General features: G+C 37.0%; 2 protein-coding genes across 4 annotated transcripts in view; one reads left to right on the top strand and one right to left on the bottom strand.

Moving 5' to 3' along the window:
- The window catches only part of SMTN (smoothelin), a 76,799-nt gene extending 69,801 nt beyond the window's left edge, over positions 1-6,998 (bottom strand). The window contains exon 1 of one of the 2 annotated variants that reach the window (XM_087880415.1): positions 6,880-6,998. The gene's annotated coding sequence lies outside the window, so the exon portion shown is untranslated. The remainder of the gene's footprint in view (positions 1-6,879) is intronic. The other variant, XM_087880413.1, reaches the window with a different exon arrangement.
- MORC2 (MORC family CW-type zinc finger 2) overlaps positions 6,752-22,151 on the top strand; it is a 34,912-nt gene continuing 19,512 nt past the window's right edge. Inside the window, exons 1-4 of one of the 2 annotated variants that reach the window (XM_034428687.3) lie at positions 6,752-7,542; positions 13,332-13,385; positions 15,096-15,130; positions 15,440-15,508. In XM_034428687.3, coding sequence (XP_034284578.2) covers positions 7,475-7,542; positions 13,332-13,385; positions 15,096-15,130; positions 15,440-15,508 — 226 coding nt within the window. In that variant the 5' untranslated portion in view covers positions 6,752-7,474. Of the gene's footprint in view, positions 8,035-13,331; positions 13,386-15,095; positions 15,131-15,439; positions 15,509-22,151 lie in introns of both variants that reach the window. The other variant, XM_087880411.1, reaches the window with a different exon arrangement.

A 22,151-nucleotide genomic window follows, 5' to 3' on the forward strand; every position in this document is an offset into this window, starting at 1 on the left:
TAAGATAGAAAAATGTGGGTTGGATCACCATCAGATGGATTTATAAGTGGCTGACCAACTGCACTCAGTGTAGTCTTTAACAGAACTACATCTACATGGAGGGAAACATGAAGTGAGGTACCCCAAAGTTTTGTCTTAGGCCTAGTACGCAACATCTTTATACATAATTTAAATGAGGGTTAGGGTTCACTTAATGGCCCAACTCCCCCACTGACTTTGCTTGTCAGAAGTCCCCTGGGAAGTTTGCAATTTGTTTTTAAGTTATGGGGTATTTTAAATTTGTTCAGCCAAATTATTTAATTCATTTTTATTCTATTTTAAATTTTTGTATTTATGTGTTTTATCCTGTGGCTGTTCACTGCCCTGAGTCCTTCGAGAGTAGGGCGGTATAGAAATTTAAATAAATAAATAAATAAATAAATAAATGAATGAATGAATGAATGAATGAATGAATGAATGAATGAATGAATGAATGAATGTTAAAGGACAGCCAGACTTTGAAGGACAAAACTGATGCAGTTCTCCTTAGCTTCAGCTTAAGTGCCATAAAAATTTCTCTTGCTAATAGAAGACTCAATTGCTAGTCTAGTCAGATTTACATTGTGATAGGAGGGAATGCCATTTTATCTTGGTTCTTTTTGTTTCCTTAGGACAACAAAATGTCTTAATTTGATAAAAGTTGAGGGGAAACTGGATTTTCTGGTTAGTCCTATTCTCTTTATTACTATCACAGGAGGAAGAAAGGGGGATAATTGCTCTTCTGAACACCAGATGGTTTAAATCAGTTTTCTTTTTCAGTTTCTACCATCCCTTAATCTTTCCATGAAGTTTTTAAAAAATGATATTTATATCATGTCTCTCTTCTAGAATCTCAAGGCAGCATACTTATTGTAATATTCTCTTCTTCCCTCTTAAGCAGTTCACCCCAAAATAGAGGCTTAAAAATACTGAGGTGCTGCTGAGCTATAATTTACTGGATTTGGAGGTGTTCTTGAAAAGACTTATTGTAATGGACAGATCTGTCAGGACATAGTAGTTGAAGATTTTTAAAGTTTACATTGACCATAAATTGTCTCCGATCCCAGAAATAACAATCTGAGGTAGGTGAGTGTTGAAATTGAAAAATCTTCTGTCTCATCTCAAACAACTGTAGAGTTTAATCTACTGAAAGTGGCTTTTCATTCAACTACTTAACTCTGTAACCACCATTCTACCTGATTCAGTTTTGTTAAGTGTTGATGTTTGGCGGAGAACATCCGAGATGCCATAGAATTACTTTATCTTCATTCACCACATTATTTTGCATTCTTGTTTTTCTCCAATCTTCATATCTCAATGGAGAATTCTGGTAATGTGTTTTCTTGATTGCAGTTTCCTTTTTAAACAGATATTATTCCACTATTAAATGCCAATTTATAATAGTTATATTATTTACATTGATAAATATATGGTATTTTTCCAATTATATGGTGGAATGCAGTGGTTAGGATACTGTATTGCAGATTAATTCTGCTGACTGCCAATTGTCAGCAGTTCGATTCTCACCAGGTTCAAGGCTGACTCCATCTTCCATCCTTTCAAGGTCAATAAAATGAGGATCCAGATTGTTGGGGGCAATATGTTGACTAATAATCCACCAAGTATAGAATAGTATAGAAATCTAAGCACTATTGCTGTATGCTTTTAACTAGATATTTTATAGAGTAATTCTTACAGTTGGTTTGCAAACCAAACATCTCTTATGGGATGTGTGTAAACATGTTCATCCTTAAAAGGAAAATATTTCTAGCTCAGGGTTGAAATGACGTGTCCTTGGTGCTTCCTTGAGCGTGATAGTTTTCTTGCAGATGTTTTATAACTAGGTAACATCATTAGCGCTAATAAGGAGCGGTTGGTGGTTTCTGAAATGTTTTTGATGTATGCCAGTGTTCTTCTTTTTAGGGCTTGTGTTGGGTTGAGTGGTCAGGCACTTTTTGATAAAATTAAATGAATATCCATTTTGTTGGAAGATGTTGTATAGATGCTCTATTTCCTTTTTATGCTGTTCAGGATTGCTGCAGTGAATTTGTGCTCATCTAAATGAAGTTATTAGACAGCTTCACTTGTGGGAGGTTGGGTTATTGCTTTGGTAATGAAGCACCTGGATAGTATGGGTCGTTTTTCTGTACACTTGCGTTTCTAGTTTACCATTGTAGTCTCTGCTGATCAGGATGTCCAGAAAGGGTTGTGAGTTGTTCTTTTTTTCTTCTTTGGTAAACTGGATTCCTTTCAAGATGTTGATAGTTTTGTGGGTGTTGGTCCTTTTTTATTATGGTCAAAATGTCATCTACATATTTGTTCCATGTTTTCGATTGTATTTGAAGAAGGATTCCATTGCATAATGACCCACATTATAAATTCTGAAAGTGATTATCCTATAGGTGTACCTTTAATTTGTTGGTAAATTCGTCCATGAAATTGGAGGAATGTGGCTAGGCAAAGGTTTATGAGATCCATAATCCTGGGTGTTTCAAACTTTGTGTATTTGGTTAAGTCCCCAATACTCCAATCAAGAAATTGCCAAATAAGCCAACAGTAACAGCTCAACCAAAGAACCTCTAAACATTAGCTAAATCAAACAACAACAAAAAAGCATTTCTATAAACTTGCCAAAAACCTGGGTATTTTTTGTGTCAAAAATATGGGTATTTTTTTATTCCTAGTGTCAAATTTTGGAAAGGACTTTGTATTTCAAAAATGCAACGAGCTTTAAGAGTTTTTATATAAATGTTTGAGTACTTCCTAACTCAAAAGGGTAGAAAACAATAACACCTATTTTCAGTAATCCTGTTCAGATATTGTTCCACTGGTCAAAAAGCATTTGAACAAGCAAATCAAATCCAAACCCCATTAGGTTGGAAGGTCACATTTGGGACTGAGGACTCAAGTTATCCACTACAATTCTAAATATTAATTTCAGAAAATTGTAATTAAAGAAATAAGGGACATTAACTTTAATTTAGAATGTGCTGAATTACTCATATATGGAATTACCAATAATTGTATTTGCAATTTGAATATGTACTAGAACTGCACTGCTTTCCTGCAAAGAACAGGGTAAAGATGTTTTGTACTTTTGGAAATCAACCTGGAAAAAAATGGTGTGGGCACAAGAAAGTATGACACAGTGGTCAACATCTTCTTAAAAAACATGTGTCTTTCCCTGGTAACTGGACAAGCTATGAAACAAGGAGAGGCTGAAAAGATGCATGCATGCAGAATCTCCTTTAATTCAAACATTTGTTTTCCTAGGATACACTGAAATATATTCATAGATGCCTAAATCTGATCTCTTTTCGCTATACTGGGCAATTAATTCATAGGGTATTTTAACTATTCCTTCCACATGCAAATATCTAGAGGGTAAATTTAAAATGGAATATACTTATTAGTATAATTCATAGTAAATCCTTGAATCTGCATATTTATGTGAGTAGAAGGGGTGAATCCACCATATCAAAGCCTCTCACAACTTCCTACAGTATATGTCTGTTGCTATTAGCATGCCATATGAGTACCCATTCAATACTGCAAGACGATACCATGCAAAACTGAAAGAGCTGACTATATACTGTATTCATAAACATGTTGCAATTATGACCAAATGACATAATTAATTGAACGTAGCATTTCTAGAAAAACAAAGAAAAATCCCTTGACTGTATGTCACAAATACTAAAAAATTGCACCTTGGGGTTCAAAGAATATTCCTTTTCAGGCAGTCTATATTAAACTTATATACCACCCAATTCCAATGACTAAGCAGTTCCACAACAAATTACAATATAACCAGTAAAATACTAGGAAATAAATGTTTCCCCAGTTTAGTAAAAAACGATAAGTCTCATGGCAGTTTCATCAAATGTATTAAGGAATACAAGTTAGAATTGGTTTTAGCAATCTGTGTGCACATGTGTACCTTCAAAGTAACTGTTGACTCCTGGGAACTGCCTGGGCAAGTCCCTGAAGTTAACAGAATAAGAGAGTTGGAAGGGATCTTGGAGGTCTTCTAGTCCAACCCACTGTTCAAGCAGGAGACCCTATGCCGTTCAGGACAAATGGCTCTTAATCCTCCGACTCTCCTTTCCCCTCTCTATCCTTTCCCCTCTATTAATGTCTCCCACAGCCCAAGAGCACAGCAGCAGTCTCAGATAAGGAGGGGCATGGTGTAAGCAAGATTTTTGACTGTCTGCAATGTTTTTCTAAGTGCATTTTTGCCTGTTTCTTAGGATTGAGAAGGTATGACTTGCAGAAAGTTTCCCAAATGGCTTTGTCCCTAAGGTACTATTTTTCATTTTGTTATTCATTCTTCTGAGTTGTCTTCATATTCAAGAAAAATAGGCCATTAACCCCATAAAGTTTGAGCTTTCCTTTCTAATTTACCCTCTAATCTATCTCCAAGTGGAATATGTTACAACACAGCATAATCAGAAATTCCAAGACTATTGGGGTCTCAGTTGACAAGAAAGTAAATGGCACTTATAAATTATGTCATTGTTGTCTTTTTTTAAAAAAAAACCTTAAAACCATTAACCCACTATTTTAAATCAACTGCAATCACAACATAATCTTCTAGATCCAGCAACCACCAATCAACCACTGTAAAATCGAAGTGTGCCAAAACAATGTTATATCCTTTAATATGCATGGCCTTCAAAATGAATCCGACTTTTGGTTAAAACATTCACTGGCTTCTCAGGTTAAATAGTGAAAAAGACAAATTCTGCATCAACTGCGCATTAATGAAAACCTACCGGTATGTGTATGAACTGAGAATGTGGGCAGGTACAAGAACCAAAATCTTCCACTGGGTTTACAGAAATCTTAAATCCTGATTCAGAATACCTGTCCTAAAATCATTCCATGCTGCATGATACACCAATAATCAGAGCTCAATATCCTAAATAAAATTTATTGCAAAGCTATTATCAGATTTATTCACTTTCATTTTTGTGAAATATGCATGTTTACTTCATAAAAAAATTAATGGTTATTACTAAAACAGCCCTTAAATACACATCAGAAACATCCTAAAAGTGCTCACAAACAGGACTGTATTCAGTAACTTGCAAATTTGTTCAACTCTAATGAGCAAAAACTCATTTCCTGCTTTTCCATACTTGCTTGAGTCCATAAAGGGCTGCATGGCAGCATATTAAGTTTCAATCATTCTTATATCCAGTTTTAGTGATGAATCCAATAAATATATGAATAATTTAAAAGCTTGTTACAGTTTTAATAATCCGATTTGATGTTTCAATACTCTTTCTGGTGTTTTCTTCAAGATCAATCACTTAAAACTCACCTTATTCTTCTAAGTTATCAAAATTGTGTGATGTAGAAATGGAATGGAAGCAACCACATGAACAAAGAACAACATTTCTTCCATAATACGAAAAAGTAAAATTCCTGAAGGGCTTTATTAAGAGAATGACATCAGATGTTCTGATTTGTGTTCTGAAGGGTTCCCCCCCTCCCCAGTTTTAAGAATTAAGAAAATTCTTAACAAAAAATTAAGAAAATTGGAAAAAATAAGAACCACAGATCCAAGCCCAACTGCCTTCACTGAAATGCGTTCCTTGTTGGCTAAGCTGCGTTTAAAAATTGACTTTTTATCACCTATAAAGAAACAAAACACAATGTAATGGGGATCAGAAGAGGTCATGTATAGGCTGTCACATGCAGTCATGAAAATAAACAAAGCACAGCCAATTATTTCTTTTCTTTTGCTCTCCATCTTAATTAGTAATATCAATAGCAACCAATACTAACCCCCCTGTGTAAGTTATATAGTAAAAATTTGTTTTGATTAGAATCCTGAATGCATCAGATAGCAGACAATGGATGGAATTTCCACTTTGACTTCTCATTACCTAACAATGCCCATTTACAATGCGTTAACAATGTAGTTGTCAACACTGCTATTAAAAATATCATAAATTCCCATAATGATATACTGAACTCTCTAGTTGAGCCAACATTCATCTAGTAACAATTCTTGCGATTTTGTGATCCAAGAAACGCAGGCGAGTAAGAACTGACATTTTTTTAAAAAAAAAAATTGATGTGTGTAAAATTTTCTACACACAGACACAAAAATACATACAATATCGTGCTACTGTATCACGGAATCCGCAAATTAGTTCATTATAACGCAAAGATTGCCGAAAAGCTCAAAACTCCTGTTATTCTCTTCAGAACCATCGCAACCACCTTTTCCCCCTCCTCAACTCCGAATTTATGCCCGGACGCGAGAGAGAACCGCGGATTTTTTTTTTTAAAATAGCGGTTAATTTTATCCCCCCGAGGGGAAAAAAAGCTGAGGCGATGACAAGACGGTCAAAAAGCCAGGAGCACTTCGGTATAAGAGAGACCATTTGCAAAAGAAGACAACCGACGGTTTAAGAATACGTTAAAATTCCTGAAAAATCGCGGGAAAAGAGAAAAAAAAAGTAAGGAGCCGGCCGGCGAGGGAGCAGCGGCGGCGGCGCGCGCGCATCGAAAAGACAGCCCGCCGCCATCTTCGGGAGTGGAAATGCCGCGCTTTCTGAGGAAAATAAAATGGCTCCTTCTTCTTCTTTGGGAGCTGAGGATCCGCGCGCGCTCCAGGCAGGAGCAGGAGGAGGAGGAGGACGAGGAGGCGGCGACGATCCGTTAGCGCGTCGACGGGGGGCTGGGTGGGTGAGGAGACGCGTGCGCATGCCCGCCTTTCGAACCCTCGCGGGGCGAGAAGCTGTCACCTCAACCGCCACTCTCCCCCTCAGCAGGCTGGGCGAGAGCGAGCTCCTCACGCGCGTGCGCCAGCTCCACCCTCCCTCCCCGCTCGCTTTCAACGGTCACCTGAGGCAGGAATAAAAGGGCGGGGGAGGAGGAGGGTAAAAGCGCCACTCCCCACTCAGGCTGCCTCTCGCGCTGCCGTGGCGCCATGGGTGCTGGCCACGTGACAGGCTGCCCCCCAATCGCCGTCGAAGGGCGCTGTCGCCGTTGCTCCGCCCCCTCTTTCTCCTCGCCGCATTGTGTGAAGGGAAGAGGAGCGGAGCGGTTGTGAGGCCGGATCGGATGAGAGCGGCCTCGAGGGGTCGGGGAGGAGGGGTGGGGGGAGAGGCCCGAAGGTAACCGTTTCCCTCAGAGAAGGGGAGAGAGAAAGGAAGCCGACGGCTGTGGAAGAATTGAGGCGGAGGGGCGGCGGATTGGACAGCGAAGGGCTGCGCTGACTTTGAAACTGAGGAGATAACGGACGGGAAGTGGGGGGGGGAGGGGTCAACGGACGGGAGCACCGATGGGCGAAGGATGTTAATCTGGGCTGGAAAGCTCCTGTTTTGCGAAGGGCAGAGGTAGCTTCTGAGGAGGGGAGCAGAGGCGGGAAAGCAGGCGTGTTCCGCTTTTCCCTCAGAGGAAGGGCTTGGCGGGTGGGGGAGGGGCGTCCGTCGCCATCATGGCCTTCGCCAACTACAGCAGCCTGCAGCGCGCTCAACTCACGTTCGACTATCTGCATACCAACTCGTGAGTAAGGAAGGGAAGAAAGCTGTGGGTTGCCATGTAGCATTAAGAGATTTCTTCCTTGGATCTTGCCAATAACTACTGTACTAATCCAAAAAAAAACCCCACACCATTGGGTAGAAGCTAATCCTCGTGGGCAATCAGAAAACAAATGAAAAGCTGCTTGGAATCTCTGACATGAATCAGCTAGCTGAAGAAGCTCCTCCAGCTCAGGATTCACTGGATCCCGAGGAATCTTTTTTTTTTTTTTGCCTTTTAAAAGTGCTTTTGGCTCAAGGAACAGGAAAAACGGATTTAGAAAGATTACGTAATAATGAAGCAAGATATGGAATTGAGAAACAAGGCTGCAATATCTGAAAACAACATACTCCATTAAACTGTGCTGCATAACTATAAAGTTTTGATAGCAAAAAGTGTATAGAGAATTCTGCAGAGATATTCGTAAAGAAGCCTAGGATCGCTGATCGACTAAAAAACTTAACTTTTAAATAATAGGTAGGTAAGTATTTTCACTATATTGGAATGAGAAATGGGTTACTAATTTAGTACCCTATTCTCAAAATGAAATTAGAGGATTTGACTGAAGATTTTAATCCACAAGAACAAAAAGAGTGAAGCGACTGTCTAACTACTGCCGGTTGAGATAGACTTGATTTATAAATGTCTGCAAGTTCTTGATGATGATACACTGCAAAAAGCTACAATACTCCACAGCGGAATATCTACATCTTGTTTTTAGTTAGATTACTTGTATCGACAAGAAGATACACCACTTGCCAACTTCTGAATACATGTCAAGAAAGAATGCATTTTATTTAATAAGCGACATTAGATGTTGAGGTGTGACAAAAACTGCTCCCACAATTTGATGGTACAGAAACTACAGAATGTGGCATGAAATGGAATGATAACAAAGTAGTTCTAAAAAGAGCAGCATATATGATGTGCATACGATAAGATTTGCGATGCATTTCAAAGAAGAATGAATTCTTTAAGTACAGTTTTGTCGGATTTCTCTTGCATAAAGGAGAAATGGCTCTTGCAGTGAAAAAAACTAAAAGAACAAGAGAATCCTGATAGGAAAGATGCAGAGATGATTACTGAATGTGAAGTTTGTGATATCTTGCTATTCTATTAGTGAAAGAGCTAATAGACCTTAATTATGACAATGGTATATTCCTAGAATCTCCTTGATTTTATGAAGATGTAATTGTGATAACAGGAAACTCTGGAATCTTTGATAGATGTATTTGTCACTTTCCATGGCAAAAGCTACTAAATGGAAAGTTGGACTGAATTTTTTAAGTTTTTGGCTAAAGAAGAAAAGAGACTTCCAATCTGGGAAGATATGATAATGTATAAGTCTATGGCCTTGTTCTCTGCTCTAAGCAGGGATGTTCACATATGATCATGGAGCAATGTGAGGCAGTATGTTTTTCATTTAATTTTTCATACAATATCTCAAATTGTTCATTCCTTGAGATCCCGTCAGAATTGGGATATGTTAAAATCAGGTCCTGGTTTCCTCATTAGTTTATAGGATGTTTGAAATGTTATGATTTTAGTATAATATAGAATCTGCTGAAATTGTACAACTGATCAGTCTTGTAGAATGATTCCTGAGCAGTTTAAAGGCTAAAGTTAAAAGTGTTGATATTCAGAAACAGGAGAGACTGGTTAGTCTTTGACTTACAACCATTCATTTAATAACCAAAGTTACAATGGCTGTGACAAAAGTGACTTAGGGTCGGTTTTCACACGACTATTGCAGCAGCCCCATGGTCACATGATTAAAAATCAGCCACCTGGCAACATGCTCATGTGATCATCTCTTCCACCCTTCTGACAAGCAAAATTGAGAAACCAGATTATTTAACAACCATGTTACTTAACAACTGCAGTGATTCACTTAACAACTGTGTCAAGAAAGATAAAATGGGGCAAAATTTCAGTTATCTTTGAGAACAACGTGAAGATTATACATTCAGATTATAGATATAACGTAGAAAGTAACAAAGGTTTGACTTAAGACATTTACCCGGTAACTATTTAAATTTAAACAAGGTTACTCGGCTTTAAACAGTGGTGTTTAAAAAGATAACTTAATCTTGTTACTTGGGGAAAATATAGGAGAAATTAAACCAAGTGGAAATGAGCATGAATAAAGGTGGATATGTAGTAGACTTTGTGATAAGATTGAGCTCAACTCCTGGTGACCACATGGTTCATCCATGTAATTTTCTTGGCAATATAGTAGTGATTTACCATTTTTTAAAATTTCTGAATCTAATTTAAAACCTGATAATTTTCCATGCAGGTTCTAACCAGGTCCAGTTCTGCCTAATTTTTTTTGAGATAGTCAATATTGCTTCCTGTTGTCATTTGCTGAAGCAGGCTTTGTAGTATTTCAGTAAAATAATCTTCCGTGTCAAATCAGCTGTGTAGGTATTTAGTGAATGTGTGAAGCTGAAAATAATTATGCAGTTTCAGGTGCATTTAATGACGATATCACACATATAGAATAATAGAGTTGGAAGGGATCTTGGAGATCTTTTAGACCAACCTCCTGTTCAAGCAGGAAACCTATACCATTTCAGACAAATGGCTGTTCAGTCCCTTAATAGTCTTCAGTGTTGAAATACCCATAACTTCTGAAGGCAAGCTGTCCCACTGGTTAATTGATCTCACTGTCAAGAAATTTCTCCTTGGTTCTAGGTTAGTTCCCTCTTGTTAGTTTCCATCCATTGTTTCTTGTCTTGCCTTCTTGCGCTTTGGAAAATAGGCTGACCCCATCTTCTTTGTAGTAGCCCCTCATATTGGAACACTGCTATCATGTCACTCCTAGCCCTCCTTTTCTCTAGACTAGCCATACCCAATTCCAATTATGTACTAGTCCATATGCAATAAGGAAAGGTGAGAAAAATCCACCTATGACTTAATGAAACTTCAGAATATTGAATGATAACTGATAGATGTTTTGGGGAAAAAACAACAACTTTATTGAAACATAAGACAGATCTTTAATAAAATTACACAATTGAAGTTCACAATAAATATAAAAAGTGGTGTACTATATTAATAGCAATAGCACTTAGACTTATATACTGTTTTACAACCCTCTAAGCGATTTGCAGAGTCAGCATATTGCCCCCAACAATTTGGGTCCTCATTTTGCCCACCTCGGAAGGATGGAAGACTGAGTCAACCTTGAGCCTGGTGAGATTCGAACTGCCAAATTGCAGTCAGCCGGCAGTCAGCAGAAGTAGCTGCAGTACTGCGCTCTAACCACTGTGCCACCATGGGTCATCCTTTCCTCTCAGTTGTGTCTTTCCTCTTCTACCTTAAAGATTCAGTGGCTATTACCTGTAGATTGATGGAGAGAAGAATCTGTTAAGAATCTTTCTGTTGGTTTTGCCTCTTCTTGGAAGATAGACATTTGGAGAACCATCTTCTAGTTCCCTCTTTCCCAAATTCTCTGTGCTTATTTTCAGTAGGTCCTTGTGAAGATTCTACAGTTTCCCACAAGTTTTGGTAATAACTGGTGAAAATATTTTATACCGCATTTTTTAAAATAAAAATAATATTGCATCTTTGAAGAAAACTGCTTGCCTGAGAACATCCAGATGACCAAGTCCATCTAGACACAATGGAAATTGGAAAATAGTGTGGCTTTCTGAAATAAGATTTCTCTATACATAATTACTAATGGGTCTTGATTCTTTGGATTAGACCCAACTATTATTTTTAAATCATTACTGTAGATGATAAAATTACCAATTTACAGTAGAAACTGCTCTTTTTATGTAGAATTCCTAGTTAGTATATGAAGCTAAAATCCAAATTACATGGTTGGATTCAATTATATTTTCGCTGGTACTTAAGTTAGGGAATAGAATAAAATTTACAATACAAACTCTCTTGCTGTCACAAGATCAGATTACATTTCCCATGTTGTGTATGGAGCATTACAACCTTCTCGGGGTGCTTCCAACAAGCAAAGGGAGTGGGAGAAGCCATATTTATTTAAAGTTCATAATGAAAAGGCTGAAAATCAGGTGCAACTCGTTAGCAACAGATGTTCTGGTCCCAATTGCGTCAAGGACTATCTGTAAATTGTTTCCATGACCTGTTAAAAATGAATAAGATTACCGTGACAGCACTTGGCCTTAGCAGAAGCCTTGCTGATTCCTGTTCTTAGTTCTATGGCATATAGTGTTAGCAAATGGATATTAAATTGATATAAAAATGTAAACATCCCATCTTTCATCGCTTACTAGAAATTGGAGGTTTTATTTTTCCAGTCCTTGAAAAATGTGTAAGCTTTTCTTAGAAACCCAGTACATTCATATTTGAGTTCTTTAAGAATCCAAATATGGTTAGTTTTGGAAGCTAGGATTTGCTGTTCTTTAATAGTCAAGTTTACAATATAATTTCTTGTTATTTCTGTTACTCATCTGGTGTAACGCTGTGCTTGAGCTGCTTTTTTTGGAAAGCAAGCTCAGGCATAGTGATCTGTCTTATCCTCAAAAGGGAAGATAGATGCTAAGACAACTAGCTTGAAAAAAATCCTAGAAAACCAACCTCTCGCTTAATGCAGTTATCCAAATTAAAAGACAGATGTTCAGTAACTAGTTGAATAAATATAGTGAAGGATAGTTCCATTATCTTCGTTTTGTAGTCAGTGTGTTCTTGCTATTATGGATGTGTTTCATTCTGTTCACATAGAACCTTCCTTTCTTTAATTTGCAACCATTATTATATGTCCTCTACTTGACAATTACAAATAACAGTTTGTGACGCTCTTGTATGGAATATCTTAGAGTACTTGAAAATTACTGTATCTCAGTTATTATTATTCAGTTGTTGACAGGCGACTTTGTTGTATCTTCTCTGACTTTGCTCATTAACTAGTCTAGCATTGATTGGCATTTGGTTATGGTACATCTTTTATGAAGTATTTCATTTCACTTACAGTACTTTTAAATAACCTCCAAGTATTCTGAGAGATTTGTCCTTATTCCCTGTATTTTAGGGAAATTTGCTTTTACTGTGAACCGGAATACGATTTGGGATTCTTTCAAGAGTCACATCACTGCTGAATGGCATGCTGGTGCCACAATGCAAAAGGCCCGTGTCATTTTAGATACTAGATCAATGATAAAATTGCCTTATTCAAGTCTTAAGAACTCAAAAAGTAGTAAAAGTGGTTAAAAAAATTACTTTCCATTTTTCGGCAAAATAATAGTTAATGTAAATATTACTTTGAAGATTTATTATTGTATTAGTGGTTAATAAAAAAATGGGACTCTACCATGGATTAGCATTATTGAATTGTTAGAAGTACAAATTTAAGATTTTTCTTTAATTTTCTGGATTAGGAGTAGTTATTAACATGCATTTCTGAACGTTTGCATCACCAAAAGGATGCAGAATTTCCTACAAACAGATTATGAAATTAGGAAATCCACTTTTATAGAAAAGAAACCTCTTAATGCTACATATGTCAAGAACGATTTCAAATTGAATTGTTAATAGTTTACACATTTGAAACATTTTGAAAAAAGTCTATAATTGCTGAAATTGTACTCCTGCAAAATCTTGTCTTATTTTGAATAAGCCCAGAATATGCTGCCATAGTTAATTGTAGAAATTTGTTCTGTTTTGAGGGACAGTTTTATGTAATTTTCTTGGTCGCTTTAAGAACCTGTTATAAATTAGATAGGGTCAATAATGTTTATGTACACGGCTTCCTGGATTCAAAGGATTTTTACCAATTCTGTTTGGCATTGCAGAACCACACACGAATTCTTGTTTGGAGCCCTTGCTGAGCTTGTAGATAATGCAAGGTAATATACCCAACACCATAACTTTCTAGATTTGAATTTTTTTTTCTTGCATTATTCAGTCACCTTGAAGGGTGAAATGGTCAGCAAAGAAATTTGATAATACTAATTTAAAAAATACTTTACAAAATGCTTAAATTGCACTGGATTTAACTTGCTTTCAATTCATTGTTTTATTGTACTTACAGAGAAATTGAATGTAAAGATTTCTTTTAAAAATAACTTTACTTACTCTATACTGGAAATACTAAATATTGCTTTTATTGAATTTTGCTCAGTGCTAATTTACATCACCTTATTAAATTGAAAATAACACATCCAAAAGCACTGTTATGCAGTATTTAACCCTCTCCTAGAATGCTTGTATACCCATGTGATGCTATAACTTTGTGTCCTTCTATCAACTTTGCTGATGTTATTTTTTTCCATTGCGGTTACAATTCAGCAGAAATTGACTCCAGTAGAATTGCTTAGAGCTAGGCGGAGCTTTTTGACAGAATATTTTCTGTTGTCAGGGTCTCTTGTATCACTCCTAGTTTATGGGCTGACGTTTCTCAGAGGTTAAAACACCATGTTTAAATGTTTTCTTATTTTAATTTAGTGAGCAAAGGAATGTAATGGTATATCAGCTGCATGGCTGCCTTCTCACAAATAGTGAGCTATTTAAATGCCAAATAAAATGACGGGTGAAGCATCAAGTTGATTAGGTGCCAGTTTTTGTACTATAATGTTGATCAACTGGTGGATGCATGTTGCCTTCTTCACAATCGGCAACGATGGTGCTGTAAATTGGCTTGAAGTAATTCCTGTTGGAGGGGAAAACTTATACTGTAATGTGGGTGGAAATAGACGATCATGAGGAAAACCTAACCTTTGATTTGATTAAAAATTTCGAAAGAGAAAATCATAGGAATAGTGCTTGATTGCAGGAAAACATAATAAAAACAAATTCCTAATTTAGAAGGATAGCTTCTGCACGGAATATTCATATGGAATTGTGAGAATGAACAGGAAAAAGCATGCTTTTATAGCTAAATAAAGAGTCCCAGTTTGAATTTAAAACAATTACTTATTTATTTATTTATTTATTTATTGGTTCAATTTATATGCCGCCCTTTTCCGGAGACTCAGGGCGGCTTACAATGCGTTAAGCAATAGCCTTCATACTTTTGTATATACCTGCTTAGTAGGGCTTTCAGCCCCCCCTAAGCGGTGTTCTTTTTTATACAAAGTCATCTTATTGCCCCCACAAACCGGGTCCTCATTTTACCTACCTCGAAAGGATGGAAGGCTGAGTCAACCTTGAGCCTGGTGAGATTTGAACTTGCAGTAATTGCAGGCAGCTGGTGTTACTTTAACAGTGCTTTAGTCTGCTGTGCCACCAAGGCTCTTTTGCACTTAAAATGGGCTGTTAATGAATTGATTGGATTGATTTTTTAAAAAATGGATAAATAGTATCAGCTATGAATGTAATTAAAATTGTATTGATCACAACTTTAAAGATCTTGACTGCTTTACACCAGTTACCTCACTAGCCTTTCTATCTCCCTGAAAGTGTTCCCTTTTTTGCTCTTATTTTCATCTACGATTTTAAAATACCTTGTTGCAGGGTACAATAGTGCTTAAAGAACAGATAAAAGTAACTTACAATACCTCTATCAGGTGTGATAGCTGATCTTCAACTAAAACCGATTCCTTATTGCTGTTTTGTAGAGACGCAAGTGCCACAAGGATAGATATCTTTGCTGGTAAGTTAACTTTTTCCCTTATAGCTTGCCAGATATTCATAGAACATGGAGGGCAGATTGGAAAGTGGAGTGTGTAGAACACACAGAATATGTACATATTTAATGAGAACTAAGAAAGGATTAAATGGTTTATCTGTTCACTGATTTCATTCCAGGCCCTTACATAAGCTTTATTTCATTAGTTCTTGATGCTGTTCTACCAATAAAATATGACATCATGTATGATAAACAGTTTGAACACTTCAGTTTTTATTTCTAATATAAAAGAAGGATTATAGACCCGTCACTCAAAGTCTTCTCTTCTCATAGAGAATCGTGAAGACCTTCGAGGTGGATTCATGCTGGGCTTTTTGGATGATGGAGCTGGAATGGACCCAAGTAAGTAAAAAGAGAGGGAAAAAAAGAATATTTCAAATTGACAGATTACAGTACATCAGGTATGGCTGATCCATTATGTTTTACCAAAGTTTGTTAGAATATTTGTGAAGTCAGCAAAGGCAGAATGACAAAAATATATTTAAGATCTGTTGATTTGTGTGCTCTGAAGGTCAATTTCAAAGGTGATTCAATTGAAATTTCAAATGTGGTGCCTTCAAAACTGTATGGTATTTTAATGAGTAATTGTAATCTGGTAATCTGCACACAAAGCACTCACTTCTTCAACTTGATACTTTTTGACTTGTCATATTAGTGATAATGAATTTGTGTATTTGTATAAGAAATCTTTATTATTAAATAGTCTGAAGTGGAGTATTCCAGAATTTTTTAAAGAAAATACTTATGTGACTTAAACTATCAGCCAAGTGGATGATCATGTTTTTTTTCTTAAAACATTACTACTGCTAAATTGTAAGGTCTTTTTCAGTTACAGTTTTGAAATTATAAAATATTCAGTATTATAAAGAACAATTTTAAGTATAAAGAATAGCTCTTTTGGTATCATTTGCTTTTTTATATTTGAGCCTCCATTCTTGTTTATTTCAGCTTCCATTCTTTGTTTTATCTACCTGTAATGTTGGTTTTGAAGTAATAATATTTTACGCAAATTTCTCAAAATACAAACTTAATTAAAATTACATTTGACAATTTTTTAAAAAATAAGGATTTCTTATTCATAGCAACATGATAAAACCAAAAATATGGATCAGATATGTATACGACATCTTCACCATAATAAAAAGGACCAATTAGAGAATACCCACAGAACCACCAATAACATTTTTAAAGGAATCCAGTTTACTAACGAAGAAGAAAACAACAACTCGCTACCCTTCCTGGACATCCTGATCAGCAGAGACCCCAATGGCAAACTAGAAACGCAAGTGTACAGAAAAACCACCCATACGAACCAGGTGCTCCACTACCAAAGCAATAACCCAACTTCCCACAAGAGAAGCTGCGTAAGGACTTTATTCAGACAAGCCCAAACGTACTGCAACAACCCGGAACAGCAGAAAAAGGAAATGGAGCATCTATACAACATCTTCCAACAAAATGGATATCCACACAACTTTATCAAAAAGTCCCTGACCAGTCAACCCAATACAGCACAACCAACACAAACCCTAAAAAGAATTACACTGCCATACATCAAGAATATCTTAGAAACCCCCATGAGACTATTACAACTACATGGAATTGGTGTAGCACACAAGCCAACTGCCTTTCAAAACATCCTAAGCAAACCAAAAGACCCAGCAACCCCAGAAGAAAAAACAGGAGTTATCTACAACATACAAACTAAGAACTGCAACAATTAGTATGTAGGACAAACAGGTAGGAGGCTGGCAGAATGCATCCATGAACACCAACTACCAATCAGAAGCCATGATGTAAATCTTTTAATTTCACAACATATAAATAGATATAACCATAGTTTCAATTGGGAAAAATGTGACAATCCAAGACCAGGCCAAATCCAAAAACACTGGAGACTTTCTAGAAGGCTGGAGCTCTTGACAAATTAGCCATCAATAGATACATAGATACGAACAACATCTATAGACTATCCTAAAGGGACTATCACCCAGGCAAAAAAGAAGACCCAAACACCTCTCCACCAGTAATCAGCACCCAGATCAGCATAGATTAACTCGAAGGTTAACATCAGACCAACAATCAAGTAAACAATACCAAAGAATCTCTAAGACCGCCCCAACCAGCACTGACAGAGCAAGCCACCACTGCACTCCTTACTAGCACTATTGATATTACCTAGCTGAGTAATGAAATGTCAGCAAGAAAACTAGCTCAGAGATCACCAAGGACCCCAAGCCAGTCGACTGGTCCAGGTAATGCTGATCGAGTACTTCTGAAACCACAAGATCTGTCTGTCATGAGGAGCACCTAGAATCCTCCACCAATGGTAGAAGTTGGCTGGCGAAGTGGAGACTGACTTGGCGACATTTCACGAATGCACTGGCTGGGAGCAATGAAACTTTTACACCCCATAGAGGAAGGATTCACCCCAGATGGGAAAGGGGAGGGCCAGTCCTAGGCGTTGCAACATATGTTTCCGATGTGGCAAAAAATGGCTACCAAGCGCACCGATTGTCCTTCCCGGAGCCAAACACAAAGCCCTACAAAGCTCCCAAGAAGACTTCAGCAACCTTTAAACCCCAAGAGGAATCATTAAGAGAGATTGAGATCGTAGAGTTCACCTCATCATCCAGCGATGGTGAGGGAACTCCGATCAAAGGCCCCAAGTTGGATCAAGACAGTGACAGCGGAGAGAAGACGACCCTATGATAAGTGGCCCCTAATCCCAGGGACAATCAGCATAGAACTAATGGTGGCTTCCTCGGGATGCAGGGCATGATGATGGTTTTACTGGACTCCAGATGCGCCCGTTGCCAACCATAGTTAGCCTAAATGTAGAGGAGAGGCTTGGACCACAACTTCAAGAGTTAAAAACTCTAATGGCCTTGCAGTTAGATGGTTCGCTAGCAGGGGACCTTTTTGACTGAACCAGTAGTAAACATAAGAAAAAATGGGATCTCACAAAGAGACTATTAGATTCGTTGTAGCCCCACGAATGGACCATCCCATGGGGCTTGGTTTGGCTTGGCTGGAAAAATGGAACTTGTCTATAGACTGCAAGAGAAAAGTGTTAAAAATCCTCTGGCAAAACCCAGAATGGGAAGCCCCAAAGAAAGTGAAACTAAGTAACCACACACCACTTATTAAGAAAGTGAAAGGGGGAAACACTGCCTCAACCCAAGAGCGGAAAGAAGCAATTAGCGCCATACCTAGCAAATACTGGAGTCCTACCACCACAGCAGACTGCGATCAAGATCCTACTCAGGGCCAAACTACTGAATCCTAGACTTTACTTGATGACACCAAGGGAATTGGAAGAGCTCAGAGTTTTTATTGACAAGAACATGGCCAAGGGGTTCATCCGGCCAGCAAAATCATGCATGGCTGACCTGGTGGTGTTTCAGGAAAAAAGGGCAGGCTCTCTAAGATCGTGCATTAACGAGGAACCGGAAGCATCACGGCGAGACTGGCTGGAAAATAGCAAGCTCCGATGAGCCTCACGAAAATCCAACCAGACAAACCGCTGTTGGGGGGTCTTCAGACCGGAAAAGTCCTGTAGGGACGCTGAAGAAGGAGAGGTGCCTCAGATGATCAAGAGGAACAGGCAAGTTTCTCGAAAGGTCGGAGGCAGCTCTTCAAACCGGTGGCAGGGGTGGCGGCCATTAAAAATCACCGCTTCGAAGCTGGGGCAACCGCAATAAGACTTCGTGCAGGAGCGGTGTTTGAATGGAGTACTGGTACTGGGTGAGCAATTGGCCAACTCACAGGTAAACAAGGACATTATAAAAAGATACCTTAAAAGGTGTCCTGGCGAGGAAACAAGTGGCTAATTGGCACTTGGGAATTTTAATGGAGGGAGAAGAACAAAGAGGAAGTTAAAGTATTAAAACCCAGAAAAGAAAATTTTATATTTGGATTTAAAATTGAATTTGGAGAAATTAAAACTAATACAAGAAAAAGAAACCCGAGGGGAAGTATTTTTTAATGAGGATTTGAAATAATTTTGACAGTTTTGAAATTTGAAGGAAGAACAAAGAGGTTAAAATATTAAAGCCCAAGAAAGGAAATTTTACAACTGGATTTAAAACTGAATTTAGAGAAATTAAAAACAAAAAGGAAAAGAAATTTGAGAGAAAGTATTTTCTATGTGGATTTAAAATACTTTTGCAAGCTGGATACTTTGTTGTTCTGAGAATTGTGGGTTGGAGAGAGACGTCTGGTGGAAAGAAAGCACTACAACGACCGGCTAAATTGAAAGAAATAACAACAGTGACCTTGATCATTACAAGAGTTTGAGAAATTTAAAGGAGTATTTGTTTCTACTTAAACAGCTGGGTCTCAACTTCTAAAGGAGGTGGAAAAAAATAAAACTTTAAATTGGAGTGGATTGGACAAACATTTGTACTGGATATCATCTGGAAATTAAAAACAGACTATATGGACTTAAATCTTAAATATAAGTTAAAATATCAATAATTTTTTAAATTGACAATATGGAGTCTTGGATGTGTGAGGAATTAATTGAGATGCTTAAAAACATGCGTGAATCAATAAAGGGCAATACAAAGTTAGAAACCTTGTTAGAATACACGAAACAGGAAAAAGAGAATATAAATGAGAAACAAAAAAACAATATTGAAAGTAAAGGAATTGAAGGTAAAAAGTTAGATGATTACACTGTGATTTACAGTGGCAAAAAAAGAATGGATAGGGGGGAATATTTTCCAAAAAAGAATCAATCAAAGGGGAAGAGAAGGAAATGGGAAAAGATTAGGTAAAAACTTGAGGCGAATGATGCGAGTAATAGACTCAAAAGTTAGAGAAAGGATTCCTTGTGTGATTGGACACACAAGGAATTTGTCTTGGTGAATACACTCTCGGTGTACATACAAGAAAAGATACATTTGTCAAGAACCATAAGCTACAACACTTAATGATAGTCATAGGGAAACAGTCAATATAAATCTTAAGGATACCGGCAACAAGGTTACAGTCATAAGTGAGAGGAGATGGGTGATAGGAACAGTGAGAAGATTAATAGTAATGCAGACTTAGTAACTAATTTGACAGTGTTAAAGGAAAAGATATAATAAATATAAAAAGAAGACGAGAATGGGATGAAGGGAGAAAATTATTAAGAAGTGGAATTCTGGAGAGACCAAGAGAAAATGGTTAAAAGGGGAAGAATAGTGGAAAGAATGAAGGGAAATAAGATATATTAGTAGATCTAAGGGAACTGTATAAACATTAGTAATTGTGAATGTAAAAAGTAAATATGATGATGTATATTGTGTATTGTAAAATGATCAGATGAAATATGAAGTAATTTGGTTCAATTATGAAAATAACAAATCATGAGATAAAATTGAAATGTAAAAACCTGTGATGGGGATTTTGAAATAATACGTTGTAAATGATGAAATAAAATAATTGATGCGATAATAAGAAATCAGGAATTAAGGGCAGATAGTGATATTGTTTATTATGTACTTATAAGAGATTAAGATGTGGAAAGTCAATTAAGTTAAAGGGTTTCAATGTAAAAATAGAATAAGGTGAAGTACATTGTTTATAGCCAAAAAATGTGATGGGGATTTTGAGAAATATACTTTATAAATGGAGAAATAAGATAATTAATTGAAGTAATGCTAAGAAATTAGGATGGTGATATTGTTTATATATTACGTATTACAAAGAGATTAAGATAAAGTAGGGAAAAAATATCATGGCAGAAATTGAAATATGTAAATTGTATTTGAAAAAACAAAAAAGGAGATTGGAATAGATTATAAAAATCAATATATAACTATGTTACAAGTTGTATAAGATGTGACCCGGTCAATACTCTGTTCATAAAATATGTATGTAAAAGAAAAACTTAATAAAACTTGTTAAAAAAAAATAATAAGATAGTGCATTAATTACCGCGGCCTGAATGCGATTTGTATGGAGAATGTGTACCCCTTGCCAATGATGAAAGATGTCAGTCTACAATTTGGCGAAAGGAAAAAATTTCACCGAATTGTTCAATGTATCTTTCAAACTGTCAAAAGTCCCTTTTGTATTATTGAAGGTAGTCTTTCTCGCTGGCTTCTTCACTAAGGATTTTTAAGCTTTGCCTGCCCTGGGTGCTGATTTGTTCACCCGAGCGCCTTGAATTTTTTTTTGTACATAGTTTCATGTAACAAGTGTCTAAGAGTAGAAAATATAGTTACAATTGACATAATATCTCGTAAAAGCTGTACACACGATTATCGTTGACGATCCTATACCTTGGACATGGCAAACTTTTACTAGATCTGTTTTTTTTTTTAATTTTCTGCCTGGCTTGTAGCATTTTGGATTGATAAGCATTTCAATATTGCTATTGGCTCAAGCTTATTTCCTTGAAACATGTTCTTTGATACTATCATTTCTTTGTATCAGAACTTTAAGGCGCTATAAGGTAGTCTTCACTTACCAACCATAATTGGGACCAGCAACTCTGTCACTAAGCTACATAGTCATAAAGAGAAATATCATGTGATCAACTTGTGATGTAATTTTCAGCTGTGGTTGTTAAATAATTAATCACAGTCACTAAAAGTGCGTGACTTCAGCTTGCAATTTCCTGCTGGCTTTCCCAGTGACTTGGTCGAAAACTGACAAAACATTACAAATGGCAACGCAATCGCATAACTGGGAATGCTGTGGTAGCCACAACTTAGAGGACTGTTGGTCATAAATCTGCTATCTTCAGTTTCTTCATAACTATGAAGGGTTGTTAAACAAGCAGTCAGTAAATGAGGACTGTCTGGAGAAGACTGTTTCAGATATTGTGCCAGTTGGTTTTAAAATGGGATGAGAGAAATTCGTGGAGTGTTAAGCTATCAGTGGCTGCCAATTTTGATAGCTATTTAATACCTCCAGTTTAATTACCGGTTATTGGATAGTTAGCTTGGAGTTCTGATTCATACAGAAATTACAGTATGTCTTTTACTCT

The sequence above is a fragment of the Pantherophis guttatus genome, chromosome 17 (genome assembly GCF_059756535.1).
Source record: "Pantherophis guttatus breed Tessera chromosome 17, ASM5975653v1, whole genome shotgun sequence".
NCBI classification, from domain to species: Eukaryota; Metazoa; Chordata; class Lepidosauria; order Squamata; family Colubridae; genus Pantherophis; species Pantherophis guttatus.